Source organism: Leptopilina boulardi, unplaced genomic scaffold (genome assembly GCF_019393585.1).
Source record: "Leptopilina boulardi isolate dan_hultmark-lab unplaced genomic scaffold, ZJU_Lbou_2.1 LbouV2_177, whole genome shotgun sequence".
In the NCBI taxonomy this organism is placed as follows: domain Eukaryota; kingdom Metazoa; phylum Arthropoda; class Insecta; order Hymenoptera; family Figitidae; genus Leptopilina; species Leptopilina boulardi.
Window position 1 is genome coordinate 475,569 of NW_026137726.1, and position 22,233 is coordinate 497,801.

The 22,233-nt window shown below is 26.6% G+C and overlaps 1 protein-coding gene across 6 annotated transcripts in view; it reads left to right on the top strand.

Moving 5' to 3' along the window:
- The window catches only part of LOC127277714 (uncharacterized), a 217,568-nt gene that overhangs the window by 177,895 nt on the left and 17,440 nt on the right, over positions 1-22,233 (top strand). For all 6 annotated transcript variants that reach the window (XM_051299022.1, XM_051299024.1, XM_051299021.1 and 3 more), the window contains 4 exons: positions 11,122-11,263; positions 13,041-13,487; positions 15,368-15,518; positions 19,861-20,595. In XM_051299022.1, coding sequence (XP_051154979.1) covers positions 11,122-11,263; positions 13,041-13,487; positions 15,368-15,518; positions 19,861-20,595 — 1,475 coding nt within the window. The remainder of the gene's footprint in view (positions 1-11,121; positions 11,264-13,040; positions 13,488-15,367; positions 15,519-19,860; positions 20,596-22,233) is intronic.

Genomic DNA, 22,233 nt, shown 5'->3' on the forward strand with positions numbered 1-22,233 from the left:
CATAAGAATTATCCCATTTAAAAAAAAATACAAAATTTGTATTGTTTCGAACTAAAATTGAAAAACTTGATAAAAATTTAAATTGTAACATGTAAATCTGTCGCAATCAATATAACATTTTACAAAGTCCAGTATATATGTATACATTTATATATCTATATTTATAAAAGCTGTCAAAACGAATAAATTGAGGAAAATTATTGGTAAATATGAGATAGGGAATGCAAAATGTAATTGGTAATATTAATTAATAAAAACAAGTAATTATTATCATCGTCAATAATAATAAATATAATAATAATAATAATAAAAAAATGAAAATAAAAATAATAATATTATTATAAATATTTAAAAATAATTTAATAGAAATGGAAGCTGTATTTGCAATTTTCAACAAGGGATTTAAAAGTTTGTAAATAGCAAATAAACATGTAATATATACATAAGTATAGGTATAATATAATATATACCTTGCAAAAACGGAAAGTTGAGAAGAAAATATTTATATATATATATATATAGATATAGGGAAAATGTGAAATAGAGAAGGAGAGATGAAAGGATACAGGAATAACAGTTGGCGCGACTTCCGCTTCCGCTCTAGTAATCAAATCTTTTGATTCAGTGAACTCGAATTCAAATAACCTTCTGTAATTTGGCAGAAGAGTCAGCTGTGCAATAATCGAAAACCTTTTATGAAATTCCTGACACGTTCTATGTAGTTCGTTATTAAATGCTGATGACGAGTTCCATGTGCATTTCTCAAATTCACATACCCCCCCTAATCATTTTAATCAAAGCCGCGCCACACTCTTTTTGAATATACACAGCGTGATTTTAAATTCATTTTCATTAAATACAAATTTTTTCCACTTATATTTTTCGATACAATATCTATAGTAAAAAGAAATAATAATTTTAATAAAAATTTCAATTTAAAAATTTATGGTCGCTCTCAAATCCCCTTTCTCCATTTGCACCCATTTGTATTTTTGTTTATTTTTTTTGTATTTGTATACTTTGAATTTTTTAAAAGGTCCAAAAATCAAATTAGTTGCAATGTAGGGTTAAAATAGAGTCAAAAAAGGGTCTAATTAGTGTAAAAGTAGGTTTAATGCAGGGTAAAAAAATGTAAAACATCGTGAAGAACGGGAATTTAGAAGCAAAAAATTATAGGTTATGTTTTGCAATTTTGTAGTGAAAATACAGAAAGAGGATCAAACCAATGATGTTTAGACCATCATTAATCAATAAAAATTGATTTTGATATTACAGAAATGAAGAGAAATTTTTAATAAATAAATTATCATAAACATAACCTATAATTCGTTTGCTTCTAAGGTCCCTTACCTCACGGCGCATTACTTATAAGGTAAACGTTAGGTCAAATTAGGTTCAATATAAAGACAAGATAATGTCAAAGCAGAAGCAATATAAGGAAATTTAAGTTAACCTACTTTTGATCTTAATTTGACCTTAAATAATGTGAAGTTATTCTATGGTAACTTTAGGGTCATGGTAGGTTGAATATAAGGTAAATTCAAGGTCAAATTAAGGTCTAAGTAGGTTTAATATAAGGTTTATTTGAAGTTAATATATAAAGTAAATATAATGTCAAATTAGGTTCAATATAGGGTAAATATAAACTAAATGTAAGGTCAAATTAGGTTTAAATAAGGTCAACAAAATGTCAAAGTAGGTTAAATATAGGGTAAATTTAAGGTCATATTAGAATCAAAATAGGGCCAAAGTAGGTTTAATATAAGGTTAGTATAAAGTGAATGTAAGGTTACAGTAGGTTCAATATAGGACTAACATAAGGTAAACATAAGGTCAAAATAGGTTCAATGTAAGGTCAAAGTAGGTGCATGTAAGGTGAAGATAATGACAAAATAGGGTCAATATAATGTAAATCTAAAGTCACAGTAAATGTAAGGTCATAGTAGGTTAAATATAAGGTAAATTCAAAGTCAAATTAGGATCAAACTAGGGTAAAAGTAGGTATATAATATAAGGTTAATATAAGGCAAATTTGAGATCAAAGAAGATTTTCAAGAGGGTCAAAGTAGGTAAATAGAAGGTCAAATCAGGATCAAAGTAAACGGTTATTCTAAGGTAACAGTAGATTGAATATACGGTTAATGTAAGGTTAAATTAGGTTTAATGTAAGGTCAAAATGAGGGTAAAGTAGGTTTAAGATAGGGTCAAATCAATCAATGCCAAAGTAGGGTGAAGGGTTAAAATAATTTTAATGTAGTATCATTATAATGTTAAAGTTAAAAATAAAAATATTTATGAATATTTTCATTGTAATGATTGCAAAAAAAAATAATCGTTTTGGTGCGAGTAAAAAAAATACTGTGTTTAATCGAAACGTCAATAAATAAGAAATAAATAATGAAAAATCGATTTACCTTGGAAAAAAAAGACAGCATATGTCGATAATCGAAAAAGTATATATACGTATAGACAACGACTATGACAACAAAAGGTTCTCTGAACAGTAGAAAAATCAATGGAGGCATATTGGGCGAGTATTATAAAGTCACGCACATGCTCATACAATATACACAAATAGTAATTATTACTCTCGACAAATATATTATCACAAACACAATTTAATCTATATCTTACAAAAAATATATACATATCACCTACAACTGGAATTCATAGGATTAAAATGAATCGAAGCCAATAAGGAAGATCCTCGCATCTAAGGCCAAAATGATAAGAGTTTGTAGCATGGGCATGAATGTCTATTCGTCACTATATATTCGTATCTATACATTATAATTACATGTCAATTATATTTTTCATATCAATATTTCTAATAACCCAATGGGAAACTGCCACGAGTAACCATTGGCGTATTAATGGCCCAATGATGGGAGCCAATGAAAAAACCATTGGCACCCAATAATGGACCATTATTGGTAAAGTCATGGGCTGTCCACGCCGATGCCAATGATTGGCAACCATCATTGGCAAATTATTGGCAACCAATAATTAGCCAATATTAAAAATTTTAATAATAATTTAAAAAATCAATAATTTAAAAAAAATTTATATTTTTATTATTTTTTAATAGTTATTATTATTATTATTTTATTTTTAATAATTAAATTAAAATAAAAAAATAGTCATCAAAGTATTAGTGAAACTATTTCTTCCAAAAAAGAGTTTGTCTCAAATCCAATTAATAGGAAAGACATCGGGCAGAAAAAAATTTCGACGAGAAAAAAATTTTAGATCACTGCTTATATACCAATCAAGTGGCATCTCAACTGCGAGAAACAGTGATGTTCGCCCTCCCTTTGCGGCGTTGAGTGAACTAAAGTCCAGAGCTGAGCCATCAGCGCAGCGCGGGAACATTTGAAAAATTTGATTTTATTAGATATTTTATTTTATAATAATTAACGAATTATTAAGTATGACATTATGTTATTAATAATTATTAATGACATTAATTATTTATTAAGTTAATTATTTGTCATATTTAAAATAAAATAAAATATCTAATAAAATCAAATTTTTCAAATGTTCCCGCGCTGCGCTGATGGCTCAGCTCTGGACTTTAGTTCACTCAACGCCGCAAAGGGAGGGCGAACATCACTGTTTCTCGCAGTTGAGATGCCACTTGATTGGTATATAAGCAGTGATCTAAAATTTTTTTCTCGTCGAAATTTTTTTCTGCCCGATGTCTTTCCTATTAATTGGATTTGAGACAAACTCTTTTTTGGAAGAAATAGTTTCACTAATACTTTGATGACTATTTTTTTATTTTAATTTAATTATTAAAAATAAAATAATAATAATAATAACTATTAAAAAATAATAAAAATATAAATTTTTTTTAAATTATTGATTTTTTAAATTATTATTAAAATTTTTAATATTGGCTAATTATTGGTTGCCAATAATTTGCCAATGATGGTTGCCAATCATTGGCATCGGCGTGGACAGCCCATGACTTTACCAATAATGGTCCATTATTGGGTGCCATTATTGGAATTATATTGGCATCCCTGGCTCCCATTATTGGGCCATTAATACGCCAATGGTATTTTTCCCATTGGGAATATATCGCTTTTATAATAAAATATCTCATTTTTTTTTTTAATAAAAAAATAATAATCTATTTTTAACCAGATTTTAATGAAAACATTTTTTAAACTCAATCTTTTTAAATCAGGTAAATAATAATGTATGTTCAGCCATAAAAAACAGCATATAATTTGAATTAGGGAAAATTTTTTTGATTCATCAATTAAATTAATAACACAGCCCCACAAAAAAAAAGTGTCATGTACTTTTGACCGGAATACCCTAACCCTATGTATTTTGACGCGCTGAACACGAATCCGAAGTCCGTTTTGCTCCATCACGTCAGGATTTTTTTCTAACCTCAAAAAACATGTCGGATTTTGAGAAGTAGGCGATTTTTTTAAAAATTGATGTATTAATTTCAAACTTGGTATCTAGGGGTTTTTTGAGTCGCTGATTACGAATCTGATGTCAGTTTTCAAAAATTGATAATGGCGTATCTGTGTCCGATAGAAGTCCATGTTGGATATGCCATTTTGAATTTTTGAAATCTGACATCAGATTCGTAATCAGTGACCCAAAAAACCCCCAGATACACTATTTCACATTAATTTTTGAAAAATTTCGTAATAATGTCCCCCTACCAAAAAAAAATTCAAGGGGTATTTCCCCCCCCCCATAAATCAGCTTTTGGGGAAAAACAAAACATACGTGTCAAATTGTTTTCAAAAAACTACAAAACTGCTAAGTTTCAGAAAAATCGGCGTATGGCACTTCCCTAGTGTTACTTGTCAGCAACTTAGAAAACCTGTAGATACCAAATTTCATAATAATCTGACAGTTTTTTAAAAATAATTCCTTAATATTGAATCAGACATGTCGAATTTCGGAAATCTGACATCAGATTCGTAATCAGCGACCCAAAAAACCCCTAGATACCAAGTTTGAAGTAAATCTTAAAATTTTTTCAAAATTCGTCCGCCATATTGGATCCGCCATTTTGGATTTTGAAAACTGACATCAGATTCGTAATCCGCGACTCAAAAAACCCCTAGATACCAAGTTTGAAATTAATACATCAATTTTTAAAAAAATCGCCTACTTCTCAAAATCCGACATGTTTTTTGAGGTTAGAAAAAAATCCTGACGTGATGGAGCAAAACGGACTTCGGATTCGTGTTCAGCGCGTCAAAATACATAGGGTTAGGGTATTCCGGTCAAAAGTACATGACACTTTTTTTTTTGTGGGGCTGTGTAATTGGAATCAGTAAAATATTGCTTTATCAGGAAAAGTATATATAATGAGACATCTTGTAATTTTCTATATTTGTTTTTGTAATTTTGTATATATATATAATATATGTCTACACACAAACATGCCGAGCTTTTGTGCACGCTTTCAAAAGGCTGAAGCACTATGTGTAAAAAATGTGGGTGTAAAAATCGGTGTAAAAATCGGTGTAAAAAAAATCAATGTTGCACCATTTAGATGAAATGCATGTTCTCAATATATATATATATATGTGTATACATTTTCTATTATTGAAAATTGTGGCGTTGACTGAAAATTCAAATTTAGTAGAACTGGAATATTTATAGTGGATTTTAGTGCAATATAACAGTTGTGTCAATTTTTTCTCTTTTTTTTATCGCATACATATAAATCATTGAAAAATGCAATTTAACATTATAACACTCTGAAAAAATAATTGTATTGCACTGAAAAAAATTATTTAATCACAGAAAATTAAAAGGCATTAATAGCATTTGAACCTTCGTGACGTCACAAATCATGGCGCATGACACGCAAACTTCTCAGGTATGTGAAAAGCACAATTTTGAATATTTTTTAAAAAAACCTTTTGGAAAATGTTCAGAATAACATAGACTCTGTCTGGAAGGAAAAAAATTCTTATGTAATTTATCAAATATTTAAATTAATTTTATTATAAATAATAATTAAAATTCTTTATTACCTACTAATTAAACAATAAATTGTTGTTGTTTATTTACTTTTTTTAAAAAAAAACATAAAAAAATGCAGTTTTTTCCTAATTTTGCTATTTGCAAATTTCAAAGTTGTAAAAAATACTTGTTTAAAAATTGAATTATTCTTCAATTTTTTAAATAAATAATTATTTAATACTTCTTATGTTTTTTTAAAAAAAAACCCTGAAAAAAGACAGTTTTTTCCTAATTTTGAAATTTACCAATTTAAAATTTGTGAAACGTAATATTTAAAAATTGAATTAGTTTTCAATTTTTTAAATCAATAATTATTCTTTTTTATTAAAAAAACACATATAAATTGCATTTTTCAAATTACTTATCTCAATGTTGTAAAAAATAATGGCTAAAAAGCAGATTATTCTTCAATTTTTTAAATAAATAATTATTGTTTTTCATATAATTTTTTCAAAAAGTACATATAAAAAAGCAATTTTTTGACAATTTTTTAAATTGCTATTCTCAATACCTATTGTAAAAAAAAGAGATTAAATTTCAAATTGTATTTCAATTTTTCAAATAATTAATTATTGTTTTTTATCTTTTTTTCAAAGGAGAACATATAAAATAGCATGTTTTTTAGAATTTTTAAAATTACTCATCTCAATGTTGTACAAAAGGTTGAAAATCCAATTATTTTCAAATTTTTTAAATAAATAATTATTGTTTTTTTATGTACTTTTTTTAAAAAGCACATATAAAAAAGAAATTTTTTGAGAATTTTTTAAATTACTCATCTCAATGTTGTAAAAAAGGTTGAAAATTCAATCATTTTTCAATTTTTTAAATAAAAAACAATAATTATTTAGTTGAAAAATTGAAAAATAAATTGGTTTTTTGGCCTTTATTTTTTACAAAATTGAGATGAATAATTTAGAAAGCTGTTAAAATAATCCTTTTTTATATGTGCTTTTTGAAAAAAGTAAATAAACAACAATTTATTGTTCAATTAGTAATAAACAATTTTAAATATTATTTATAATAAAATTAATTTAAATATTTGATAAATTACATAAGAATTTTCCAATTTTTATCCTGGTCTTTCCAAAAATGGCCTACATATAAGCAATTCGTGTATTTTTCCTTACTTGTGACAACCAACTTAAACATTGTTTATAAAAAACGTTTTAAACGTAAAATTTGGAATTTTCCGATAACAGACAGAGTCTATATTATTCTGAACATTTTCCAAAAGGTTTTTTTAAAAAATATTCAAAATTGTGCTTTTCACATACCTGAGAAGTTTGCGTGTCATGCGCCATGATTTGTGACGTCACGAAGGTTCAAATGCTTCTAAAATAAGCTGCAACGCTTATTATTTTAATCCATTTTTGCTTATTTTAATCCATTTTGGTATTAAAATTAGCAAAATTGGATTAAAATAATAAGCGTTGCAGCTTATTTTAATACCTTATAATTTTCTGTGTTCTTAATTTAAGATTATTTTGCTTATTATTTACTTTGCTGTCATATTTATAGTTTTATTATAATTAATTACACAGAAAATTAAAAGGCATTAAAATAAGCTGCAACGCTTATTATTTTAATCTAATTTTGCTTATTTTAATCCATTTTGGTATTAAAATAAGCAAAATTGGATTAAAATAATAAGCGTTGCAGCTTATTTTAATGCCTTCTAATTTTCTGTGTATTAATAATCATAAAAATTGGAAAAGTTCACGACATTCCAATATATAAAGTAGAATTTGACAATTTCAATTTGGCTAAATTTTTTTATCGTTTAGTACTCTACCAACAGGGTAAAATTATTTTTTTTCAAATTTTTCAATGAAGCTGTTTAAGAGATATGAATTTTTTAAAATTTCAGTATTTTAACGATTTTTTAATGAATCTTTCTTAAAAATGTATCAATTTAAAAATTCTTTTTTTTAAATTGTGTATTTTTACGTTAACTTTTTGAAAATTCAATGTAAAAATTGCAGAAAAATAATTTACTATATTTTTTCAATTTAAACATTGGTTTTTTTAAATTTTAGTAACATTCGATTTTTTTATTAATTTTCAAAAAAATGGTTCTTTTTTAAAAAAATTTTAAACTGGGTCCGATCGTGGAGAAAACGATTTTTTTTAATCTTATCGGAGTTTTCAAAATTTTTTGAAATTTCAAATTTTGAAATACCTCTGGTTTTTTTTAATACTACATAAATTTTGATGCGCTGCTTACAAAAATTATAGTGAAAATACCAGAAAATTTCATATTTATGCTCTCTAAATTTGAATCAGCGATAAGTATACCACTGGTACCAATCAGCGGATATACGCTGAAAAATCAGTGAAATTCCACTAATTCATCAGTGCATATAAGCTGATTAGAATCAGTGGTATACTTATAGCTGAGAATCAGCGAGATTCCGCTGATTCAAATTTAGAGAGTGGTGAAAACTATAAAAAAAGATTTAAAATTTATGTTTTTTTGCGTTTTTCTTTTAGGTAGAAGTTTTTTTTTTAATTTTTATTTTTACCTAGAAAAAACGATAAATATAAAAAAATATATATAAAAAACCGAAGGTCCTATTTTAAAATTTGAAATTTCGAAAATTTAAAAAAATTCCAAAAGTACACTCTAAATCTGAATCAGTGAAAATTTCACTGAATTCAAATCAGTGGCTCAGTTTTCTTTAATTCACCAGTGGAATTTCACTGAGAATCAGTGGTTTTTACTGATTCCCAGTGAAATTCCACTGGTGAATTAAAGAAAAAAAATTTAATTTAATTTAAATAAATTAAAAAATAATCGTTACCTTTACGAAAATTTTTGTAAAAGAAAGTAAAAGAAAATTTTCAAAAAATATTTAAAAGATACGAACTGTTCTAAAAATATAATTTTTGTAAAAAAACCAGTATTTTTTTTTCATTTTTTCAAAAAAAATTCGAATGTTACAAACACTTTAAAAAAAAAGTTATTGTTTAAGTTGCAAAAAATATAGTAAACTATTTTTTTCGAATTTTCAAAAGTTTACGAAAAAACACGAATTTTCACTAATTTATCAGTGCAAATACGCTGATTGGAATCAGTGGTATACTTATAGCTGAGAATCAGCGAAATTTCGCTGATTCAAATTTAGAGAGTAAATTAGTATAGAAAACTACTAATTAACAGTAAAACGGTGAATGAATCGGCCGGTCATTTTTGACTGAAAATTAATCATTTCTGTTACTAATTCATTTAATAAACGAATCGGTGCTGTTTAATTAGTCAAAAGTGACTAATTCACTCTCTAAATTTTGAATCAGCGGAATCTCGCTGATTCTCAGCTATAAGTATACCACTGATTCTAATCAGCTTATATGCACTGATGAATTAGTGGAATTTCACTGATTTTTCAGCGTATATCCGCTGATTGGCACCAGTGGTATACTTATCGCTGATTCAAATTTAGAGAGCAGATTTAGAGAGGAAATTGATACATTTTTAAGGAAGTTATGACGATTCAAAAATAAAAAATAATTGAATTTCTGAAATTAAAAAAATTCAAGTCTCGTAATTAAAAAATTTTGAAAAAAAATCATAAAACCCTGTTTGATAGTGTAATAAATAATAAAAAAAAATTTATTCAAATCAAAAGTGTAAATGTCAACAATATGTTAAAATAGCGTGGACCAAAAAAAAAAAAATTTTATTTTTTTAAAACAATTTAGTTATTTTCATATTGTTATTAAAAATTGTTTGAAATGAAAAATCAGTGTGATTCTTCAAAAATATTATAATAAAATTATATATGCAATAAATAAAAGCATAAAAATTTGTGTTATTGTACAATTTAAAAGTCTCGACCAAAGAAAATTGAATTTTCAGCAAGGCCACAATTTGGAACTATTCATCTCAAAATAAGCACAAAGCAGAGGAATTTTACATACATAAAAAAATATATATACGTGTGTGTGTGTGTATTCACCACCTATATATATATATAAAATTCCCATACGTAAATACAACCTGTTTGTTAAGTCAAAATATTGCATTTGAATTCAAATGTATAAACCTGAAAATAGCATTGTGTGTGGTAACGTCAAAGCAGGATGACGACCTCACAGAGGTCTCAAACGACCGACCAGCTTTCAAGTTTTATTGCATCGTCGTCGTTGCACTCAAATCCAGAACACAGCTTCAAAACTCGTAATTCCCTGTTTGCTAATCAAATCGTTCCCTAACTGAAAAGATAACAATACAGTACATTTGTTTTAACAATTTTATTCCCCCCACTCTATTCACTTTTTATGCGAGTTTATAAACTCGTAAAAATTATTTCATTTATTTAGTAAACATAAAAGTGAAAATAAAATTTTATTTTACAATGCTAAAAAAAATTTTTCTAAATTCATTTACACAGTAGAATATATAGTCTAAAATTCTTATATAACTTTAGTTTCTATAAATAATTATTTATAATTTTACTCACGGAAAAAAAGTTTACCTGGGAACAAGAAAAGGTTTCACTAGAATAGTGAAATATTTAACTACAATAATTACATTGCTATTCCAGTGTCAGTGTAACCTTTTTACTGTTCCAGATTAAGTTTTTTTTACCGGGAAGGAATAAAATATTTGTAAAAATATTCTTAAAATAAAAAATTACTTTCTATTTTAAGAATATATTATATATTTTAACTCATAAAACTAAAATATATTCTTAAATAGAAGCAAAGACTATGTGACTTTTAGAATAATATTTTTTCGATATTGAATAAATTAAATTCATTTTTATTTCAAAAATTAAAAGCTATTGGCAATTTAAAATTTCATTATCTTAATTGGAAAAAAATTTTTTTTTCATTCAATGAATATTATTTAATAATTATATAGCTATATTTAATATCCATCTGGATTCTGGTTATAAATTATTATCGTCTGTAAAATGTTAGCTCAATAGATAATAAAAAATTTTTTTATTCATATCAGATAAAATCTTTCTGCTTTGTGCTTACAATTTAAAAAGAGAAATTTTTATAAACTAAAAATATAGAAAAAAATTTCTCGTTATTTTCTATAATATAAATTTGTATTACAAAAAAAATATAATTTTTTTTTTTTGAAATCCATTTTCACAGTGATCTGCGCTCAAGGATTAATTGCCAAGGACAAGAGTGGAACATCCGATCCTTATGTCACAGTTCAAGTGGGAAAAGTAAAGAAAAGAACGAAAACCATGCCACAAGAATTGAATCCCGTTTGGAACGAGAAATTTTACTTGTAAGTTTATTTTCTCTTTTTTATTCGATTCGAATTTAAAAAAAAAATCTAATTTCACAAAAAAGTAAAATACAAAATGTGGTAATAAAAAACTAATAATAAAAGACGTATAAATTTCCCATAAAAATTATTAATTAAAATTTTTATTTTTAAGTATTTTATTAGAAATAATTATTTTTTCGACAAATTTTCAATATTCGAATTAAAATTTGACAAAATTTCTTTTTATACGAATTTTTACTTAACAAAATTTTTAGCTACCGAATTTTTGTTTGGTAGAAGTTTGCAGAATTTTTAAGACGTCGAATTCTCATTTATTCGAAATTACAAATGTCCGAACAAACAATCGACAGAAAGATTTCGGCACCATTTTTAAAATTGATCAATCACGATTTTTTTGATAATTTATAATATTGGTCAATTTTAAAAATTGCGCCAAAATCTTTGTGACGATTGTTTGTTCGGTTATTTGTAATTTCGGACAAATGAAAATTTGGCGTCTTAAAAATTAGTACAAATAAAAAAAAATCAATTGTAAAATTAAATTTTTTATTTTTATTATTTTTATTTTCATTGACAATTGAAAAAATTGTTTTCAACTGACTATAAAAAATTACTTTCAGTACTAACACGAAATTTTGACTACAACTGAAACTGTACTTATTTATTATTACTTTTATATATAATATATTTATTATAAAATTAATATTTTCTTTATTTTCACTGACATTGAATAAAATTATTTGCCACTAGAAAAAAAAATGTAAATCATTCTATTTGCTCCGTAGTATTTAAAAAAAGACTGCTTTTTGTAACGATTTTTCTGTACGAAATGGAAATTTTTGTAATGAAATGAATCGTAAAATATTTGAAGAGAATGTGCTTTCGAGCATTCCTACAATATTCTGAATCATCCATCAAACTGTAAAATCTCTTTATGACTATACTAAACCCTAAAAATTTGCCCATTTCTTATATTCCCTTACACGTTTCATATTCACCTCCATTTACATTCTGAAACATCGACAAAAAAAATATATTCTGCAATTAAAAATAATGGCTAACTATATTTTTTTTCGTATTTCAAATTTATTGAAAGTTATTTTTATAATTTAAAATTACTCTTAAGGAACAATGAGACAAAGAATTGGAACAAAAGTTACTCCAATTGTGTATTTTTTTTAAAAAAAAGATGATTTAAATTGTAAAAAAGCTTCGTTGAAATGTTAAATAATTTAATTTTTGGAATCTTTAATAATTAGAAATTACATTAAAATCAAAATTAAAAGTTTTTATCCATAGGAAACGATTTTGGTAACATAACTTAAAAAATAATATTTAGGTTATGTTACCAAAAAGCGTTTCCTACACTGTAAAAAAAAATAGGGAGTTAACGTTACTGGGAGTTGGGAGTTAAAATTTTCGAGTTAAAAATCAACTCAAAAAGGGAGTTAATAATTAAATTAACTCCTTAAAACCAACTCCCTAGGCATAAAATTAACCCGTATAGCATTAACTCCCTTCGCTTCAACTCCAAAAGGATGGGACTTTTATAGCATCTCCTAGGGAGTTGAAATTCAACTCCATTTTTTACAGTGTATGCCTAAAAACTTTTAATTTTGATTTAAATGCAATTTCTAATTGTTCAGAATTTTTAAAATTAAATTATTTAAAATTTCACCGAAGCTTTTTAAAAATTCAAAACTGTAATCAAAATTTTCGTTTGATTAAAAAAAGGGGGAAAATAAAACCCAAATAATTATTTTTTTTTACACAGCGAGTGCCATAATTCGTCAGATCGAATAAAAGTTCGAGTGTGGGACGAGGACAATGACCTGAAGTCGAAATTGAGGCAAAAGCTAACGAGGGAAAGTGACGATTTCCTGGGTCAAACGATCATCGAAGTACGAACATTGAGCGGTGAAATGGACGTGTGGTATAATTTGGAAAAAAGAACTGACAAAAGTGCAGTCTCAGGTGCAATCAGACTTCACATCAGTGTGGAAATCAAGGGCGAAGAAAAAGTGGCACCTTATCATGTTCAATATACGTGTCTTCATGAGAATCTCTTTCACAGTCTTTGCGAGGGTAACAGTGGAATGGTCACATTACCCCAGGCACGGGGCGATGACGCATGGAAAGTGTATTTTGATCCGCCTGGCGAAGAGCTTGTCGATGAATTTGCTATGCGTTATGGAATTGAAAGCATTTATCAAGCAATGACGTGAGTTTTATTTATTTTCAATATTTTTCATATTTTTTAAATATTTTATTATAGCACAAAAATTTATTACAAAATTTTTTTATTTTTTTTTTGATACTAATTTGCAAAAATTTATTCTAAATTTTAAGATTTTTCCAAGGGGGAATTTACTCGCAGTGTTGCCAGGTCCCTATGGTGCTTTTCCCTAGATCGCTAGATATTTTTCACTAAAATTTTTTCCCCTAATTTTCACTAGAATAATAAATAAATAAAAAAACGTAAAAATCTTTATCTCAACACAAAATTTTCATTTTTTCACACTAATTATACAAAAGTTATTTAAACTTAAAGAATCGTTTAATAAAATTTAATAGTTCAATGTAATGAATATATTATTATGATTAGGGTCAGTTGGGATAAATGGGGACAAAATCCCTATTTTTCACAAATTATGTAAGTTTCTTCCATTAAAAGGTATAATATTTGTGGTTGTTTTAAAGTTGATTTTTACATTCCCAGGATTTACCCCAATGATTTAGAAAATTTTATAAAATTTGAGGTTAATAGGGACAGCTTGTTATTATTAACCAAATTGACAAAAATAAAAAATTTAATTGAATTTCTGTTATGGAAATCATAAGGAATAAGAAAAAATTTGTTTATGATTTTTAAGTCTGTTTTCTTTGAAATGCAAGACAAAATACTGAAACAGTTTGACTTTGATTTTCAAGTTTTTATGCATTGAGCGATAACTTGAATTATCTTGCTGCCAATTGTTAAGATAAAAGCTTGACAATACTCAGAACCTTTTGTAGGTAATCTGAGGTTAAAATATTGTCGTTGAAATTAATTTTAAAACTCTAAATTAAGCTCCAACACATCTTGTCTTAATTTCCTCCAACTGACCGTATAGACATTTTTTTGGAATTTAATTTGTTTAAATATTATAATTCCAAATAAAATAGATGAGCTTAAGAACATGGAATAAACATTAAATTATAAAAAAAACAGAAACAAAACATAACCTTTAAATTCTTCTTTACTTTCCCAAGAGATTTTATATCTTTGTACATATTTTTTTGAATTTGGCGTAGGTGGTATTTTTATTTTTTCTTTTATCAGAATTCAGTAAAAATTGTTTTAAATTTAATATTCTCAAATATATTTAAAAATTCTAATTGACAAAAATTATTTTACGAATAAACTATACTAAACAGCAGTGCAAGGCTCGGCACGTAGAAAAGCATTCTTTCTTATACAACTGCATGACTGAGTTTGATTGGCTGGGTCTGTAAATTCGCTCAATCTCCATCAGTATAGCCAATCAAATTCAGTTTAATCAGGAGCGCAGCCAGAAATAAATTTCGAAAGGGATTTTGTGAAGGCTCAGTCCTTAAAAATCTTAAACTTATATTAAAAAGCATAACTATATGACAAAATTTCAGTGGGGGTTTTGAGGGTTAAAATCCCCACTGAAATTTTCTCATAGTTATGCTGGCTACGCCCCTGAGTTGAATAGTTCATACTTAGAGTGCCCGTACGCCGTACTTTTACTCAAATACAATTTACGTATAGGAAAAATGACATATAGGTGAAAACACTAAAAAAAATCCACTAAAGAAGAAAAAAGATACTAAATTTCCTACTAAAATATTTCTCCCACTAAAAATGTTACTAACTTGGCAACACTGTGTTATATGGTTTGTTACCTGAAATGAAGGCTAAATAGTCGAAACATGTAGTAACATTGTATCAATAAACGAACATCTTAACTGTCAAAGGCCTCGAAACGTTATTATCAAATTTAAAACACAGTTGAAAAAATTTAACAAAATACCTTTTATTTTTGGTGCGAATTTGTAATAGTTTGATAATAATTGAAATAAAATAAATTTTTAAAGGCACTTCCACTGTCTGTCAACAAAGTACCTTTGCCCGGGAGTCCCGGCAGTGATGTCAACTCTCTTAGCAAACATTAATGCCTACTATGCTCATACAACAGCAAGTTCTGCCGTCTCAGCCAGTGATAGATTTGCCGCCAGTAACTTTGGGGTGAGTTTATATACATATATAGACAGAATATGGTCAAAGCATTTGCGCAAGAGTCAGTTGAAACTGAGAAATGTTTCTGCAATTTCCTGCGAAAGCCAGATCCATTCGTTATTCGAATCCCAAATGGTTCAACTTCGTTGCACAATATCTAACAAACCTTTAGAAGATACACTTCACTCACATTTCCAAAACATCAATTTCTTTTTCTCTCTGGCAATATATTTACATTAAGTTACCATATGAAACGATATCAAAAGTCCACAAAATTTTTCAAAAAAAAAAGAGAAAAAATGAAACTGTTAGATTTTTTGAAAAATTGTTAGATTGTTATTTTTTACATTCGATGTTTTTCCCTTTTTTATTTATAGGTAATTTTTCTTTGTTTTTTTTTACCTTGAATTTTTCTGTTATTTTGAAAAATTACAAATAATTAAAATAATTAAAGTAAAAGCAACGATTGTAAAAATAACAAAATGTTTTGTTCAATCTAACATTTTTTTTTTGAAAAATTTTGCGTAGTTCTGATACCGACTCCTATATATATATATATATATATATATAAATAACGTCATCCAGAAACTCGTATTGCACTCGTCAATGTCATATCATTTTCACACATTTTTTACAATTTTAGTATACAATAAATCTTACACTACATTTGTATTTTTCTCCATTTGTCCCTTTTTTTTGACGGGATATCTATTTCATACAGTATACAATTTTTGTTCATCTAAAGATCTTTTTATTGAATATTTTTATATTTTATTTTTTAAATTTAATTTTTTCAGTTTTTGCTTTAAAAATAACAGCCTACTATTTTTGCCTAATAATTAAAATTGCATTATTCTATTGTCATAAATTTGAATTAATCTCATTTATTGATTTTATTTTGTAAAACACTTTAAAAAATTTATAATTCCCAGTGTCTAATCAATGTTTTATTACTGAGACTTTAATAACTATATATTTGACCAGCGTGTTATAAAATCACTCTCTTCAATATAATCCTGATTAAGTTATAGGTATAAAAAGGATCGATATAAAATTATATAGTTGAGAATAAAATGCATAAAAGATGACTTAGGTCCATAATCTTCATGTTACACGCAAGATCAGAAATTCCTATAGAGTATAAATTTTCTTCATTGTACATTATTAAGCTCAAACTTTGTTATTAATTTTTTATATATTGTCATGAATCGATTTAATTATTACTAATTAGAATATTGATTATTTATATCACGTGTGGTATAAGTTCATTTAAATATTAGGTAAGCGTAAAAAGAACTTTATGACAATAAAAACAATTATTCCGGACACATCGGAGATGAAATTATCTTCTAGGCATTTTTAAAATGACTGCAATTGACTTTTACTTCTTAAATTAAAATTACAGTAATAAAAAGTACTGATATATCAGTAGTAAAAGTCAATATTACTACTATAAATCGCATTTCTTCGTGTATTGTCTGACTGAACTTAGCTTTCACTACTTACACTTTACTCACAAGACTTAAAACCTATATGTCTGACTAAACCCTATTTTTACCACTAAAATCACAGTTACAAGAATCGGGCTCATGATTATCCCATAAAAATCATTAATTAGAATTTTCATTTTAAAGAAGAATTACACGCATAGAAAAAGTTTGCTATGGCAGCGAACTATTTGCTGCCACATCAAATTAAGTTAGCTAATATAGGGACAGCGAACAAATTTGCTGTGGGGTAAAAAAGTTTGCTGTGAAAGTAAATTTTTAAAAATTAAGACGTTTATTATAGCAAACTTTTTTGTTGTCCTGGCAAAAAATTTAGCAGTTGTTACTAATTTCGATAGATCCGATAGCAAACATTAGTTACCTTCTGTAAGCAATTCACAAATTTTTTTGTGTAGAAATACACAGAAAATTAAAAGGCATTAAAATAATCTGCAACGCTTCTTATTTTAATCCAATTTTGCTTATTTTAATACCAAAATGGATTAAAATAAGCAAAATTGGATTAAAATAAGAAGCTTTGCAGCTTATTTTAATGCCTTTTAATTTTCTGTGTAATTATTTTTTAGTTGAATTTTCAATTTTCAAATTAAAAATTTCCAGATTTTCTTTTTATATAAATTTTTACATAACAACATTTTAAGCAACCGAATTTTTGTTTGTCAGAATTTTTATTTTACTGTCATTTTCTTTACATGACATTTTATTTAAAAGAATTTAAATTTAATCGAATTTTAATTTAACAGAATTATCATTCAATCGAATTTTATGTGATTCAAATTTTTAAATGACAGAAAATGGCCGAAGAAATAATCAACAGAAAAATTTCGGCGCGATTTTTAAAATCCACCAATCAAGATTTTTTTTATTGATAATTTCTAATTGGTCAATTTTAAAAATAGCACCGAAATCTTTCAGTCGATTGTTTGTTTGGCCATTTGTAATTTCGGACAAATGAAAATTCGTTGAATTGAAATTTGTCATTTAAAAATTTGAATCACCTGAAATTCGATTAAATGACAAAAATAAAATTTTATGTAAAAAATAATTATTTCTAACAAAATTTTTTAAAATGTAAATAGTAATTAATGACTTTTATGGGATAATAGCGTGCCCCACTTTAAAACGGTGACACGGAGAAAATAGAAAAATGAATAAAGTAACCTACTATTTTAAAAGTAAAATCAAAACTGTCCATAGTTTCTGCGCATTTCTGTCAATTTTTACTCCAGAAATAGTAAAATTTACTCCTGAAATAGTAAAAATTATTCCGAAAATAATAAATTTTACTATTTCTGAAGTAAAAATTGCCAGAAATGCGTAGAAACTGCGGACAGTTTAAATTAAAGTTAAACGTTAAAGTTTGAATCAAGATTTTTTGTTTGTTTGTTTGAAATTAATGTTTATTAGAGTTTTGTTTGCGTTAGAAACCATATTTCAGTTTTGAGGTTATGTTTGGGTCTCCACTCTCCTTAAAACAAAAATTTGTTAGAAAAAATTATTTTCCGAAGGGAAAATAAATATTATTTTTTAATCGTTGATCATAAACATATTATGAACTTCATTGTCGTAATAAAAAATTGAATTCACTTATTTAATTCTGGAGAACTTGACTAATTTAAATTTTAACAAATTTGCAAAATTAACAGAAGATAGATGATTAAACGTTAAATACATATATATACCTATATATGTATAAATTCTCGAGAAATAGAAAGTAAAATATGACTCGCTTTTAAAAGATCTTTCTATTCGTCCTCTCTCATTTGCAAGTAGAAAGATAGTAGTCTTTCATTTTACAATATTATCCCCTTTCATTACTCACCAAGCTGCTAGTTCATTTGCATTTTATAATATTGAAAGTAGCACTGCGAAATTAAAACATTAATTTTACTCTTCTATATTTATAATATAAAATTTATAATAGGTTTATGTATATATATACATAAACCTATTATAAATTTTATATTTGAGATAACACACGTTGCTGATCTTTATCCACTTATTTCCAATCTATAGTATCTTATACGTGAACTAATAATATTAAAATTTAACGATAGAGACTTTAGCATTTTTTTTTTTTTTTATTCAGAAAAATATACTATATGTTCGTGGATGGAAATACTATCGTCTCTGAAATCGTGCGAGTGGTTCATGAATTATTGAATTCGGTCTGTGGAATTTGAAAGTTTTCAAAAGTATAACGAGATATCGGCTACAATATTGATATTTATTCATATAATAAATATTCTTCGACGAAAAACCATTTATTATTTCGTTTACATATTTAAATTAAATGTTTTATAGAAATTTCCAAAAATTGTTCTTTTTTCATTAGTGCAAATTAAAATATTTATTGCGATTATAATTGTATAAAATCATGATAACCTTTCTTGTCTTACTGAAAGTAATATAAATATAGTAATAGTGAAAATAAAATTGAGAGTGAAAATTAGAATCATTATAGAAGTATAAGAGAAAATATGAGTAAAAATTAAAATCAGTGGAACCTAAACCTAAACCTAAAAAAACTTTGTTCTTGGCAAGTCCCATAGGAACGGCAGAAAGTTCATTTTTCAAAGTAATTTGGAATTCAAAAAAAAATTTTTTTTAATGTTTCTTTTGCTTTTGGTATTGATAAATATAAGGTTGAAAATTTTAAAGTTTGTTAAATGGGTAAGTAAAAAAGCCTTGTGTCTGGAGAATCACCCATATACTGAAAGTAATTTCACAATTATTCGAAAAAGTTTCACCTGACTCAAACTATTCTGAACAGAAATAAAAAGTTTATACATCTGTATCAAAATCAAAAATAAAATTTTCTAATTTCCTTTTTCTCTTTTCAGAAAGAGAAATTTGTCAAACTACTTGATCAATTGCACACATCATTGAGAATTGATCTTTCAATGTATCGTAACAATTTCCCAGCGTCGAGTCAAGAGAAATTAATGGATTTAAAAAGTTCAGTTGATTTATTAACGAGCATAACATTCTTTAGAATGAAAGTACAAGAACTGACAAGTCCACCACGTGCAAGTACAGTTGTCAAAGATTGTGTTAAAGCATGCCTTCGTTCAACATATGAATTTCTCTATGGAAATTGTTATGAGCTTTATGCTCGTGAATTTCAAGTTGATCCAAGTGAAGCGAAACGTGATCCTGAGGAACGTGGCCCAGGCGTGGAATCTCTCGATTTCTGGCATAAATTAATAGCACTCATTGTATCAGTGATTGAAGAGGATCGTACGAGTTATGCACCGGTACTTAATCAATTCCCACAGGAATTGAATATCGGTCAATTGTCGGCGGCAACTGTCTGGTCATTATTTGCCATGGACATGAAAGGTTCTTTGGATGAACATGAACAAGTGAGAAAATGCAAGTCATCGGCTTACATGAATTTACATTTCAAGGTGAAATGGCTGTATACAAATTATGTTCTCGATGTGCCTCCATATAAAGATGCTGTACCCGAATATCCCGCGTGGTTTGAGCCATTTGTCATGCAATGGCTCAATGAAAATGATGATGTGTCTTTGGAATATCTTTATGGGGCCTTTAACAGAGATAAAAAAGATGGGGTATGACTTTTTAACTCTTATTTTTACATAATGATATTTAAAAATAGTATTCTTTATCACTTACATTAAAATTAGAAGAATTTAAAACTTCATGTGTGAGTTATAATTTTAGGGAAGCATGAATAAGTTCTAAAACTCATAATTTTCATTTCAGAGAATTTTATTTTCTAGACTTCGTTTGAGACAAATTTTTATTTTGTTCGAATTATTATTTTGCAGAATTTTCATTAAACCGATTTTCTATGTTAGAGAATTTTAATATAACTGAAAATTCACTTCACAGAATTTTCATTTGCTCAAATTTTTAATTAGCATAGGGTCAGTTGGGGTAAATGGGAACAATAGGTGTTGCACCTTAACTTACAGTTTTAAAATGAAGTTCAACGTCAATATTTTAACATCAGATCACCTACAAGAGGTCAAACAGTTATCGCTCAATGCATTAAAACTTGAAAATCAAATTCAAACAGTTTCAGTATTTTGTCGAGCATTTCAAAGAAAACAGACTTCAAAATCATACAAAATTTTTGTCCTATTTCTTATGACTCCTATAACATAAATTCATTTGAATTTTTGATTTTTGTCAATTTGGTTATTAATAACAAGCTGTCTCTATTTACCCCAAGAATTTGAAAACTCGGGGTAAATTGGGACAACTTGTTATTATTAACCAAATTGACAAAAATCAAAAATTCAATTGAATTTCTTTTATGGAAATCATAAGGAATAGGAAAAAAGTTTTGTATGATTTTTAAGTCTGCTTTTTTTCAAATGCGAGACAAACTACTGAAATAAAAAATAAATAAATAAAAGACATAAACCAAGCAAATTTAATCAATTCATAAGAAAATTTTGAAGTTTGTCCGCCATATTAGAAATTTTTTTCAAGTTTTTTCATCCCTTAATACAGTAATATATTTAAGGAAACTTTTTTCTTAAACCTTTCTTAGAAACTATGCTGTCCCCATTTACCCCAAATTTTATGAAATTTTCTAAATCTTGGGGTAAATGGAGACAGTCAGTTTCATGCGTTTAAAGCTTATCTAAATTTTTTTCTGCTGCACAAAAAAAATCCTGGGAATGTAAATAACAACTTAAAAAAAAGAACCCGCAAAAATTACCTTTTAAAGGAAGAAACTTACGTAAATTGTGAAAAATAGGGATTTTGTCCCCATTTACCCCAACTGACCCTAATAATCATTTTAATGAATTTTATTGGGTAAAATTGTGGCGTATGAATATCCCATAAAAATCATTAGCTAGAACTTTCATTTGTAAGAATTTTATTTGACAGAATTTCTTTTTAGACGAATTTTCATTTTTCGAATTAGCATTTAAGTTACTTTCTTTGAAAACGAAATTTCATTTAACATAATTTTTAGCTACCGAATTTTTATTTGAAATAATTTTTATTTTATACAATTTTCTTTTTATCCACTTTTAATTTAAAAGTATTATAATTTTACTCAATTTTAATTCATCAGAATTCTTATTCAACAGAATTTTAGTTATTCGATTTGTTCAATGTCAGAATTTTTTAATTTACAAATGTCCGAACAAACAAACGTCAGAAAGATTTAAGCGCAGTTTTTAAAATAGACCAATCAGAAATTTTTAAGAAATTTGTGATTGATTTAT